This window comes from Coregonus clupeaformis, chromosome 25 (assembly GCF_020615455.1).
Source record: "Coregonus clupeaformis isolate EN_2021a chromosome 25, ASM2061545v1, whole genome shotgun sequence".
NCBI lineage: Eukaryota > Metazoa > Chordata > Actinopteri > Salmoniformes > Salmonidae > Coregonus > Coregonus clupeaformis.
In genome coordinates this window covers 29,112,497-29,126,303 of record NC_059216.1, presented here as the reverse complement: position 1 = coordinate 29,126,303, position 13,807 = coordinate 29,112,497, and the positions used below count along the sequence as shown (strand labels likewise).

General features: G+C 41.5%; 2 protein-coding genes across 2 annotated transcripts; one reads left to right on the top strand and one right to left on the bottom strand.

Annotated features, from left to right (window-relative positions):
• Positions 1-5,103: 5,103 nt before the first annotated feature.
• On the bottom strand, positions 5,104-8,123 carry LOC121538867 (gap junction beta-4 protein-like). The gene is made up of 2 exons (XM_041847042.1): positions 7,973-8,123; positions 5,104-6,496 (listed from the first exon to the last, which is right to left on the bottom strand). The coding sequence occupies exon 2, from the start codon at positions 6,485-6,487 to the stop codon at positions 5,678-5,680; it is 810 nt and encodes a 269-aa protein (XP_041702976.1). The 5' UTR covers positions 6,488-6,496; positions 7,973-8,123; the 3' UTR covers positions 5,104-5,677.
• Positions 8,124-8,740: 617 nt separating this feature from the next.
• Positions 8,741-13,457, top strand: LOC121538866 (protein tyrosine phosphatase type IVA 2-like). Its single transcript, XM_041847041.1, has 7 exons — positions 8,741-8,850; positions 10,980-11,108; positions 11,378-11,925; positions 12,096-12,188; positions 12,430-12,560; positions 12,786-12,860; positions 13,105-13,457. The coding sequence occupies exons 3-7, from the start codon at positions 11,830-11,832 to the stop codon at positions 13,214-13,216; spliced, it is 507 nt and encodes a 168-aa protein (XP_041702975.1). The 5' UTR covers positions 8,741-8,850; positions 10,980-11,108; positions 11,378-11,829; the 3' UTR covers positions 13,217-13,457.
• Positions 13,458-13,807: the final 350 nt, after the last annotated feature.

The following is a 13,807-nucleotide window of genomic DNA, read 5'->3' as shown; positions in this document are numbered from 1 at the left end:
CCTGTATCTGGGCAGTTTCTCCCATTCTTCGCTGCAGATCCTCTCAAGCTCTGTCAGGTTGGATGGGGAGCGTCGCTGCACAGCTATTTTGAGGTCTCTCCAGAGATGTTCGATCGGGTTCAAGTCCAGGCTCTGGCTGGGCCACTCAAGGACATTCAGAGACTTGTCCCGAAGCCACTCCTGTGTTGTCTTGGCTGTGTGCTTAGCATCGTTGTCCTGTTGGAAGGTGAACCTTCGCCCCAGTCTGAGGTCCTGAGCACTCTGGAGCAGGTTTTCATCAAGGATCTCTGTACTTTGCTCCGTTCATCTTTCTCTCGATCCTGACTAATCTCCCAGTCCCTGCCGCTGAAAAACATACCCTCAGCATGATGCTGCCACCACCATGCTTCCCCGTAGGGATGGTGCCAGGTTTCCGCCAGACGAGTCTCATAGCAAAGGGTCTGAATACTTATTTTTTTTATATACATTTGCAACAATTTCTAAAAACCTATTTTTGCTTTGTCATTGTGGGGTATTGTGTGTAGATTGCTGAGGATTAATTTTTATTTTATCCATTTTAGAATAAGGCTGTAATGTAACAAAATGTGGAAAAATGTGGGGTCTGAAGGCACTGTATTCTGTATTCAAGTCAAGGCTCATCCTATATCACTTCTGCTGTACACACCTTTCCTATTCATATACTGTCCATACTGTCTATACACACCATTATATACATATACAGTATATTTATATTCTGAACTTTGACATTGCTCGTTCTGATATTTCTTAATTTCTTTATTTTTATTTTTAGGGATTTGGGTGTATTGTTTTGTATTGTTAGGGACACTACATGGCCAAAAGTATGTGGACATCTGCTCGTCGAACATCTCATTCCAAAATTATGGGCATTAAAATGGAGTTGGTCCCCCCTTTGCTGCTATAACAGCCTCCACTCTTCTGGGAAGGCTTTCCACTAGATGTTGGAACATTGCTGCGGGGACTTGCTTCCATTCAGCCACAAGAGCATTAGTGAGGTCGGGCACTGATGTTGGGTGATTAGGCCTGGCTTGCAGTCGGCGGTCCAATTAATCCCAAAGGTGTTCGATGGGTTGAGGTCAGGGCTCTGTGCAGGCCAGTCAACTTCTTCCACACCGATCTCGACAAGCCATTTCTGTATGGACCTCGCTTTGTGCACAGGGGCATTGTCATGCTGAAACAGGAAAGGGCCTTCCCCAAGCTGTTGCCACAAAGTTGGAAGCAGAGAATCATCTAGAATGTAATTGTATGCTGTAGTGTTAAGATTTCCCTTCACTGGAACTATGGGGCCTAGACCGAACCATGAAAAACAGCCCCAGACCGTTATTCCTCCTCCACCAAACTGTACAGTTGGCACAATGCATTGGGGCAGGTAGCGTTCTCCTGGCATCCGCCAAACCCAGATTTGTCTGTCAGGCCTTCCAGATGGTGAAGCGTGATTCATCACTCCAGAGAACGCATTTCCACAACTCCAGCCGACGCTTGGCATTGCGAATTGCTGTTCGGCCATGGAAAACGAACAGTTCTTGTGCTGACGTTGCTTCCAGAGGCAGTGTGGAAGTCGGTAGTGAGTGTTGAAACCAAGGACAGACGATTTTTACGCATAATGTGCATCAGCGCTCGGCGGTCCCGTTCTGTGAGCTTGTGTGGCCTACCACTTCACGGCTGAACCGTTGTTGTTCCTAGACTTTTCCACTTCACAATAACAGCACTTACAGTTGACCGGGGCAGGTCTAGCAGGGCAGAAATTTGACAAACTGACTTGTTGGAAAGGTGGCATCCTCAAGGTCCTAAACAATATAATAACCGCGATCAATAAAAGACAGTACTGTGCAGCCGTCTTCATCGACCTGGCCAAGGCTTTTGACTCTGTCAATCATCACATTCTTATTGGCAGACTAAATAGCCTTGGTTTCTCAAATGACTGCCTCGCCTGGTTCACCAACTACTTCTCAGATAGAGTTCAATGTGTCAAATCGGAGGGCCTGTTGTCTGGACCTCTGGCAGTCTCTATGGGGGTGCCACAGGGTTCAATTCTCGGGCCGACTCTATTCTCTGTGTATATCAATGATGTCGCTCTTGCTGCTGGTGACTCTCAGATCCTCCTCTACGCAGACGACACAATTTTGTATACATCTGGCCCTTCACTGGACACTGTGTTAACAAACCTCCAAATGAGCTTCAATGCCATACAACACTCCTTCCGTGGCCTCCAACTGCTCTTAAACGCTAGTAAAACTAAATGCATGCTCTTCAATTGAACGCTGCTTGCACCCGCCCGCCCGACTAGAATCACTACTCTCGGCGGATCTGACTTAGAATATGTGGACAACTACAAATACCTAGGTGTCTGGTTAGACCGTAAACTCTCCTTCCAGACTCACATTAAGCATCTCCAATCCAAAGTTAAATCTAGAATCGGCTTCCTATTTTGCAACAAAGCCTCCTTCACTCATGCTGCTAAACATGCCCTCGTAAAACTGACTATCCTACCGATCCTTGACTTTGGCGATGTCATTTACAAAATAGCTTCCAACACTCTACTCAGCAAATTGGATGTAGTCTATCACAGTGCCATCTGTTTTGTCACCAAAGCCCCATATACTACCCACCATTGTGACCTGTACGCTCTCGTTGGCTGGCCCTCACTACATATTCGTCGCCAAACCCACTGGCTCCAGGTCATCTATAAATCACTTCTAGGCCAATCCCCACCTTATCTTAGATCATTGGTCACCATAGCAACACCCACCCGTAGTATGCGTTCCAGCAGGTATATCTCACTGGTCATCCCCAAAGCCAACACCTCCTTTGGCCGCCATTCCTTCCAGTTCTCTGCTGCAAATGACTGGAACGAACTGCAAAAATCTCTGAAGCTGGAGACACTTATCTCCCTCACTAACTTTAAGCATCAGTTGTCAGAGCAGCTTACCGATCACTGCACCTGTACATAGCCCATCTGTAATTAGCCCACCCAACTACCTCATCCCCATATTGTTATTTACATTGTTATTTATTTTGCTCATTTGCACCCCAGTATCTCTATTTGCACATCATCTTCTGCACATCTATCACTCAAGTGTTAATACTAAATTGTAATTATTTTGCACTATGTCCTATTTATTGCCTTACCTCCATAACTTACTACATTTGCACACACTGTATATAGATTTTCTATGGTGTTTTTGACTGTACGTTTTGTTTATTCCATATGTAACTCTGTGTTGTTGTTGTTTTTATCGCACTGCTTTGCTTTATCTTGGCCAGGTTGCAGTTGTAAATGAGAACTTGTTCTCAACTGGCTTACCTGGTTAAATAAAGTTGAAATAAATAAAAAAAATTACGGTGCCACGTTGAAAGTCACTGAGCTCTTCAGTAAGGCCATTCTACTGCCAATGTCTGGCTATGGAGATTACATGGCTGTGTGCTCGATTGTATGCACCTGTCAGCAACGGGTGTGGCTGAAATAGCCAAATATTCTAATTTGAAGGGGTGTCCACGTACCTTTGTATATATAGTGAATACTGCACTGTTGGAGCTAGAAAGATAAGCATTTCACAGCACCTGCGATTACATCTGCAAAATATATGGTGGACTTACCTGATCTACCTGATCCTGTCAAACCTGATCAAGGGCTTAGCCTGTTGTCACCTGGAAAATGACAGAAAACATAAGCATTTTGCTGCACCTGCGATTACATCTGCAAAATATGTGTACGCAACCAATACAATTTGATTTGATTTGCTGTCATTGTCAATCCAAACATGTTTGGCATGACAATGATTGACAGGGAGTTGGTATTTTAGCACAAACAGACGGGTACTCACTCAGACTACATCTATGTATCATCATCGTTATTATCATTAGAGAATACTGATATAAAAAATATTTCAGACTAAACATTTTCACTAGATTTTTGGTTTAAAAAATATGGTCCTGCATTGTTTGACAGGGAGTGTGTGGGAGTGCATGCTGTCTGTGTTCTTGTTTGTACTGTATGTATGTGTGAAATGTAGCCAGCTAGGACGCTGCATGAGTGGGTGTAGCCGAGTGGGTGAATCATGCAGTAGAATATCTGCCAGTATTAGCTGGTCAGATTGACTGGGATGAAAGCAAAAATACTGATAATATGCTACATCTGACATCCTCGCTCTTACTTATCAGCTGCTGTCAATTGATGTTTGAAAATTAGAAAGATTCGACGATAATAGAATGAGGGACAATAAGCTGTGTAAGCCATGGCAACGAGAAAGCACAAAAGGAAATGGTTATTGTGGTTAGATGACAAAGGGAAGAATAGAGCTTGAGAGTGAGGGAGAGGGTGTGTGGATAATGGATAGATAGAATGGTAGGAGGGAAGTACAAGTAAAAGTTCAAGAGGTGTCGCTTATGTAACGTTATGTAAATGATAATGTACTGGGCAGGCGGGCACTGTGATGTGCTGCGGATGGAGTGTGCTATTTTAAAAGGCGTTTTAGCTGAGAGAGAGAGAGAGACAGAAGCAGTGTGGAATGAGGCTTCAGAACACAGACGGGGGGATAGAACCTGCAAGAGAGAGAGAGAGTAAAAAGAGAGGGTTTCAGTAAAAGTTGAGTTTTTGAATTGATATTTCTAATGATTGTTGTTGTAATCTTTGAATCGTGTAAAAATTGTTGTAGCTTTTTGAATTGTATAAAGGTTGTTGTCTTTGAATCATGTAAGCATGCTGTAGGAAAAGTAGTATTGAGTTGTCTGTGGTGGCGATGCAAATACTGTTTTGTTGAAGAGTGAGAGGTGATTTAATTTGCATGGTGTTCTGAGTGAGTGAGGTGAGTGTTGCACATTTCAGAATGACTGAGAGTAGGAGTCGTTGCTTTTGTTATGGCCATCGGACTCTGAGTCATGAGCATAATAAATATTAAATTGAATATTAATATTCTGATATTCTATACTGTGATTTTCATTGGGGACTATACCTGACCTAGCCTACTACTAATGTCTGGTCCAAAAACAAATCCTAGCACTCTACATAGAGGTTCTGGACAGTGCCTTAATATATTGAAAATATATATTTTCAATCTTTAAAAATACAGTAATTTATTTCACGTATACAGACTTTTACTTGCCGAAACATAAGATCTATAAGTGATCTGTAAATCATTTAAAGAAAATACAAAAAATTCACATGGTTCTTGAATATTAAACATTTATAAAACATTACTGTGCAAAAAGTCTGTATTTGTTTTTGCCATTTTACTATAAACCCTTATTAAATCTCTGGACGTTAAATATTGGGAAAGCTATTTAAAAGATGTACGTTGATGTTCTGTAATATAATTATATCTTGACTAGGTTGGGATTTGAAATACTCAATGAAATGGCTAAAACAAAAAATATAAATATGACATAATATAATATAAGTACTACATAATTAGTGCTACAATGATGAAATATAAAAATAGACGAATAATTATAAGCTATGTAAACAAACAGTAACAGAAGTAAAGAAACAAACAAAAGGAACCAAGAAACACAACGAACCACAAGCAGACACACACCACAGTTATCTGTACATATAGGAGTCCATTTACAAAGCTTCTTATTCCTGTGTAAAGTCCTTCTGTTCTCCATGATTCTGGCACAGTTCAAGTCCGAATATGCACCAAAATCAAACAGATCAGGGCTACAGGCTTGTGGCAGCAGCCTCCTCTGCCTTCTTCTGTCTGCTGATGTTCTGCTGGCTCCCAATAGTTGGATCGACCCTGATGTACGATGACCTCGGCAGAGCGATGTTGGTGACCTCATGGCGCTCAGCGAAGAGCAGTCTCTCGTTGGCCAGCCGTACTTTGAGCACCTTCTGTAAGCGCGTGCCCACCAGATAGAACATCTCCAGTATGCACATGAAGATGCAGACGGCTGAGGAGACCACCATGAAGATGGTGAAGATCTTCTTCTCCGTGGGCCTGGAGATGTAGCAGTCCACTGTGTTGGGGCAAGGCTCCAGGGCACACTTGGAGAGACGTGGCATGTCATAGCCCTGGTAGATATAGTAGAGAATGTAGAGGAATGCTACATCAAACCCGGCCTTGAAGATCAGGCTGACCAGGTAGGTCCACCACAGTCCTCCACGTTTCTTCCCTGGGTTGACGTACAGGTGAGAACCCTGGTGTTGGGCAGTATACTTTGAATCCTTCCCCTCGCGGTACTTGACGTGCACCACCACCATGAGAGAGGGACAGGTGACGAAAATGAGCTGTAGGGCCCACAGGCGGATGTGTGAGATGGGGAAGATGCTGTCGTAGCAGACGTTGGTGCAGCCGGGCTGCCTGGTGTTGCACACAAAGTCCTTGTTCTCGTCTCCCCACACGGGCTGGGCGGCCACCACGAACACCATGACACGAAACACAAACACCATGGACAGCCACACACGGCCAAACACTGTGGAGTACTTGTTGACCCCGCTAAGGAGGCTCTCTAGTGCTGACCAGTTCATCCCTGCGGACTGTCAACACAGACACCATGAACACAGAGAGAGTCAGAAGTCAGTCACAAGGCAAAATGGTCACACACAGGGTTACAACCAGTCTGTCATCAATGAAATAAATATACTAAACCTGACCACAAAGACACTGACACGGCCAATCGTCCATCCTTTTCAGTGCCATTAAATAGACTATGATGGCATTAGTGATGGCATTAGCTCTCACTTGCTACTTTGTGAGTCTTCCACAAAGCAGTATAGGAATTGAGGTTACTAAATGCAACATTAAAATCTCAATAAAGAAACCACACCCCATTTACAATACAGGAAGTCCATTTATTGTAGAACTCTTGATGAAGAGAAATTAGAGGATTGTGTTCTTGACTCATCATTTCATCCATCATGAATTGGAAGCCTAAATAAAACTAGACTTAAATGGGCTACAGTATGTGTATCAGTTTTTGTGTTACATCATATTTAATTAGTCCATGGAGATTAAACTAATCTACTTTCTGATAGGATTTATCAGCGCTAAATGCTTTTAGCGCTCTGAAGCACAGCAATCAATTTTGAAACTGTAGGCCTTACAGAAATGTAAAATGGAACGCATACTTTTCCATAATGTCAGTAATAATGTAATGATGTAATGATGTAAAATTATACCACTGTATTTTATGCCTCCCACATCCACTCAGACTATTAATTATATATTAACTGTAAGAGAGTAGGCCTGTATTTGACAAGTATACAGTATTATTGTTATTACTGACGTCTTTGCAACAACAGTACTTGTCAGTAAATGGTCATTTAAAATGTGTACAGAGGTATTGCTATGTTTGTAGAAAGCAAAAGTGCGTTATCTCTACATTCACAACACATCACCGGTCTCTAATCAACAGCAACCTTCACTGAACAAACAGACGGTGTAAAGATGTTTTAAAATAAAAGTATGACAAACCAGTTAATTTTGGCCTTCTCATTGAAAAAAGCCAATTGAGATGTACACATTTGATAGGAGTAACAATAGATCAAATGTCAAATCTTATTACAAAGTGTTCAAGCTAATGCTGCATCCAGAGTTATTGTAGCATCTTTACTCTTGTAAGAGATGTATTAGTCAGACATTCTGTCCCACTTCCATTTTAAACAAGTTCTAAAACAATACTTTTGTGACAGTAAGTGTTAACGAGTGTATAACCGTATTACTTTAAATTACACTATTGATTGATGCATTTTATTTTATGTACTGCTAAAGGAAGGTGTCCTTGAGTGTCCTGAAATACATGTTAAGCGCCTTGAGAATAGAACACCTAATGTGTAGAGATTATAAACATATTTGGGAGACAGGTATTGAAACAGCAGTGGCTCTATTGTACAGAGCGTATACTGTGGTAGGCCTACACCCAGTTTTCTGAATTTTCAAGTTTATTTACCCCCATTTCCCTAAGACAATATAGTTAAGACTTATTTATTAAAGTAGACTCAAAATGACCTTACCTGGGATATGAATATGGAAATATTACAGCAGAACAAACACTGCAGGAAACTTCCATCAAGTATCTCCCTGTTCCACTTCCTGTCAAACCTGATCAAGGGCTTAGCCTGTTGTCACCTGGAAAACTACAGAGTGCGAACAGCCTAGCCTACCTGCCCCAGACTGAGGAGTGAGTGATGAGGAGTGTATACTATTCCCAGTGGTGTAGTTTTTCTACCTGCTGATCAGAGGGTGTGGGTGTGTGTTAATCTATTCATGAGGAAACCACAGAAGAACAGATATGTTGGTACAAGCCCACTGATACAGTGGACACACCCAACCTAGGCCATCTCAATGAGAGAGAGTATGGCTGTGGGCTGTAAGAGCCTCATAGGCTTACTGTAAGAAGTAAGAGTAATAGTAGCATTTCACACCTGTGGTATCCATTTTAATGTAACTTCAGTTACTTTATGTAGGCCTAAGATTACATATAAAACAGAATGAGGACTGAATAACCTCTATGGCAATTCATGCATCTACTAGGTTTCTTGTTAAGGCAACATGTTTTTTTTTTCAAGGTGTCTTTGCCGTCAGAATTGGGCAAACATTCAATATCATCTTTCACCACCAATGCCTATCATTGAATTAACATGAAATAATAAAAAAAACAAAGTTGTATTTTCCCCCAATATTAATGTTACTAAAATGTGGGTCAAGGACTCCCTCTAGTGTTGGGAATCTGAATGAAACTGCTCACTATATTGTTTTTCCAGCACAAACATTGACGTCACGTCAGTCACGTGGCATACGAAGCTGTTTAGCACTGCTGTCAACAAACGCCAGATACGTTGCTTTTGTCAACCTGTCTTTCACCGAATTGTCATTGAATCAACAGCTTTTTGTAAGTAACTAGCTAGTTAACTACACATACATTTACTAGCTAGCTAGTTTGATCCGTCACTGTTTTTATCTGCTGTGTTGTTAACGTGTTAGCTTGACTCCCAAATACTGTATGGCAAATGGCAATGGCTAGCTAACGATATTAGTCTCTAGCAAGCTAATAGCTAGATAGTTATGGTGGTTAAATGCAAGTGCTTCTGCAATAGCTAGCTACGTATATCAATATTATTGCATTACGTAGTTATAATATGTAATCATTGCATGAACTGTATTGTACTATTCATGCCATGTTTGTACAGACAGAGACTCGAGAGAAAGACAGATGGAGAGAGTGATAAAGAGCTGTAATGTTTGTACACTGAACAAAAATATAAACACAACATGTGAAGTGTTGGTCCCATGTTTCATGAGCTGTAATAAAAGATACCAGACATTTTCCATACGCACAAAAAGCTAATTTATCTCACATTGTGTGCACAAATTTGTTTCCATCCCTGTTAGTGAGCATTTCTCCTTTGCCAATATAAACCATCCACCTGACAGGTGTGGCATATCAAGAAACGGATTAAACCACATGATCATTACACAGGTGCACCTTGTGTTGCGGACAATAAAAGGCCACTCTAAAATGTGCAGTTTTGTCACACAACACAATGCCACAGATGGGAGTGTGCAATTGGCATGTTGACTGCAGTAATCTCAACCAGAGCTGTTGCCAGATAATTAAAATAAAATAAATAGGTCATTTAGCAGACGCTCTTATCCAGAGCGACTTACAGGAGCAATTAGGGTTAAGTGCCTTGCTCAAGGGCACATCGACAGATTTTTCACCTAGTCGGCTCGGGGATTAGAACCAGCGACCTTTCGGTTACTGGCACAATGCTCTTAACCACTAAGCTACCTGCCGCCTATTAAATGTCCATAAGCCGCCTCCAACATCATTTTAAAGAATTTGACAGTACGTCCAACCGGCCTAACAAGCGCAGACCACGTGTAATCGTGCCTGGACCACTACATCCGGCTTCTTCACCTGCGGGATCGTCTGAGACTAGCCACCCGGACAGCAGATGAAACTGTGGGTTTGCACAACCAAAGAATTTCTGCACAAACTGTCAAAAAATATCTCAGGGAAGCTCATCTGCGTGCTCGTCGTCGTCACTAGGGTCTTGACCTGACTGCATCGTTACCGACATAAGTAGGAAATGCTCACCATCGATGCCCACTGGCATGCTGGAGAAGTGTGCTCTTCACGGATGAATCCCGGTTTCAACTGTACCGGGCAGATGGCAGACAGTATGGCGTCGTGTGGGCGAGCGGTTTGCTGATGTCAATGTTGTGAACAGAGTGCCCCATGGTGACGGTGGGGTTATGGTATGGGCAGGCATAACCTACGGACAATGAACACAATTGCATTTTATCGATGGCAATTTGAATGCACAGAGATACCGTGACGAGATCCTGAGACCCATTGTCGTGCCATTCATCTGCCGCCATCACCTCATGTTTCAGCATGATAACTCTCGGCCCCATGTTGCAAGGATCTGTACACAATTCCTGGAAGCTGAAAGTATCCCAGTTCTTCCATGGCCTGCATCCTCACCAGACATGTTACCCATTGAGCATGTTTGGGATGCTCTGGATCGACGTGTACGACAGCATGTTGCAGTTCCCGCCAATATCCAGCAACTTCGCACAGCCATTGAAGAGGAGTGGGACAACATTCCACAGGCCACAGTCAACAGCCTGATCAACTCTATCCGAAGGAGATGTGTTGTGCTGCATGAGGCAAATGGTTGTCACACCAGATACTGACTGGTTTTCTGATCCACGCCCCTACCTTTTTTTAAAGGTATCTGTGACCAACAGATGCATATCTGTATTCCCAGTCATGTGAAAACCATAGATTAGGGCCTAATGAATTTATTTAAATTGACCTATTTCCTTATATGAACTGTAACTAAGTAAAATCGTTGAAATTGTTGCATGTTGCGTTCATGTTTTTGTTCAGTGTAAATGAATTGTATTGTACCTCTTCTATGAGCTGAATGAAACATGAATGGAATTTACACAGCATTCTTCCTAAACGTGGCTTTTTAAAGCTATGTTTTAGCCTAATGCTTTGTTTTACAGGTCAGGAGCCCTTTGTGAGCAGCAGGAGCCCTAGGTTGAGCCACTGTAGAGAGAAGAATCAATGGTGTGCAGAGTTGTCACACCGCCTTGTGCACGCTGGATGAACGCAACGTTACTCAGCCCACAACGGTTTGTTTGTTTCACTCATAGGTTTTCTTATTGTTTTTTTGTTTTTTACATGTAGGCCTATTTTATTATTGCAAATCAATGTTACATGACACATGTAATACAACGTGACACACACAACCTTTGTTGGACTTATATAGCCTGAATTGGTTGTTCTGTATTCTATCAGATTTTGTTCTACAGTTCGTCTATATGTTTTACTTGGGCTGTGTTGCTGCTAAAACCATTCCTCCCAGTGACTGTTATCTTCCTGTCATCTATGTGTTTTCTAGGCTGCACATTTATGGCGTTTGTGAAGGTGAGGAACTGTGGAGACTTCTGCCAGGCACAGCACCAGCACCTGGTCATTGTGGACAAGTAAGCAGCCTTCAGCCAAACATATGAAGAAATACCCCACCTGAAGTCGACCAGTACTCCTGGAGAGAGAGAGGCTGATATTTCTCCAAGTATATGGCTTCGATTGAGCTAATCCAGCGACTTAGCAACCACTAAACCATTCCTGAATGGGCTAGTTGGGATTAAAAGGCTAAAGGGATACCCCCTTTCTTTCTTTCCTTTCCTTTTCAATATCCACTTTTTATTTACTTTCACCCCATTCTCGATAGCCTATATCTTTCAATAACCACCTTTATACCCAATCTATCGCCCATTTTGGAGTACTTTTCTCTACTGCTGTACTGTTCACCCTCTCGCGGAAGACTGCCTTCTCCAACTGTCTGTCAAGATGAATCGCCCTGCCCCTGTTGAGATCACCTATGAGTGTATGAAGTTTCTGATCACCCACAACCCCACCAACTCCCAGCTGGTGAAATTTATAGAGGTACAGTATTAACTCCTATAATACATATCCCCATATGCTTTGTATTCACCTAAAGCATCGTGTTATTTGAGTTTATAGCGTTTTCTTATGTCAAGACAGATTGGAATGAACTGAAAAACAGACACTGTCTTGATTACTAACCTAAAACACTTATTCTCTCTTATATGCAGGACCTCAAGGCTTTTGGGGTGCAGACACTGGTCAGAGTGTGTAATGCCACTTACGACAAAACCCCTGTGGAGCAGGAAGGCATCACTGTTGTGGTAAGACAACTTCTGTTCTCTTCTGCTGTGATTTTAACCCATCAGAGACCTTCAGATTTGGTTGGAGCTGATAACTTCAGGCATTCTGGTTCCGATTGTCCGTTGTATCTACATGACATCTAGGTCTATCTTTTTCCTTATGATGGAGGTTGCATGAAAGCATTAGGCCTATCAATTACACTACCTAATCAATTAATCCATGAATGGAGCCTAATACCAACCATATGTTTTCCTCAAACAGGATTGGCCCTTTGACGATGGTTCTTCCCCCCCTGAACAAGTCGTTGATGACTGGCTCAACCTCCTCAAGTGTAAATTCAGAGAAGAACCCGGTTGTTGCATTGCAGTGCATTGTGTGGCGGGGTTGGGTCGGTGAGTTGTCTGCCTACATGTTCAATCTATTTGCCTATTGTATCTTCTCCTTCCTTGGAATGTCTGCTAGCCACCAACACATTGGGACTTATAGCAAAAGCAGTGTGTACTGAATGAGTTATGAATAATGACCATTTAATTCTCAGATTTGTTGTATTTTATATTACACATCAACTTTCCCATCTCTACAGTACACTTGATATAATTGATATAATTTCTCTCCAGAGCCCCAGTCCTGGTAGCGTTGGCGTTGATTGAGTGTGGGATGGAGTATGAAGATGCTGTTCACTTTATAAGACAGTAAGTTCTCTCCATTGATCATATTTTGACATTTCAACCATTTTCATCTTCTTGCTACTGTGATTAAAAATGAAGATGATCTAAGTTATGATGAGCTGATTCCTGAAAACGTCTTTCAATGTGACATTCAAAGTGCCATCAAAATGCCAAATCATCAAAATCAATAACGATTGCCATCAAAATGCAAAATCATCTAAATCAAAAACGATTTCCATCAAAATGCCATCCTTTTTTCTTCTCTCAGAAAGAGACGTGGAGCCATCAACTCAAAACAACTAATGTACCTCGAAAACTACAAACCCAAGATGCGTCTCCGCTTCAAAGATGCTAATGGACAAAATTGCTGCATCCAGTAAGAAGATGAGCAGTATTGTCAAGATTTACTGAAAAAGGAAATGGATTACTATAAGAACAGTTATTGATTATACTCAAAGAAAAAAAACTATTTTTTATTGATAACTAAATAGTCAAATTGAATTTGATTAAAGTAAACAATGTGAAAAGACCAGCTAGAGATTAATCTCAGAGTTGTTAGCGCTGATGTTTTCCTCAAATACTGTAGTTGTGAATCATTAAAGCAAGATTTCTAAATTGTTACTAGTTGTTGGTGGTATGGTCATGTACAAGTTATGCAAAGGCTAAAATAAGTGTATTTAATAAGTCTGTTTAACAGCCTTTGTTATTTTTTTTCAAAACATTATCATCAAGGCACGAGCACAAATCTGCCCAAATACTGTATTTACCTGGTACTTTCTATGAAATGGTGATAAAAATGTGTATTCTATTTTCTGGTAAATACTTAAAAAAGTCAATTATCTCAACATATTTTGATAACTGCCTGATACTAAATGGTGCCTAGTCGGGATTATTTGAATGAATCATGAATCTAACGTAATTTAGGCCTTTAGTTATTATCATGGGATTACCATTTTACTATGTAATTTCAG

Excerpts from the sequence above, each read along its gene's own strand:
- LOC121538867 (XM_041847042.1), bottom strand. The coding sequence starts at position 6,487 with ATGAACTGGTCAGCACTAGAGAGCCTCCTTAGCGGGGTCAACAAGTAC.
- LOC121538866 (XM_041847041.1), top strand. The coding sequence starts at position 11,830 with ATGAATCGCCCTGCCCCTGTTGAGATCACCTATGAGTGTATGAAGTTT. Across the intron at positions 11,926-12,095 it reads AGCTGGTGAAATTTATAGAG|GACCTCAAGGCTTTTGGGGT; the intron begins GTACAGTATTAA and ends TCTTATATGCAG. Across the intron at positions 12,189-12,429 it reads AGGAAGGCATCACTGTTGTG|GATTGGCCCTTTGACGATGG; the intron begins GTAAGACAACTT and ends TTCCTCAAACAG.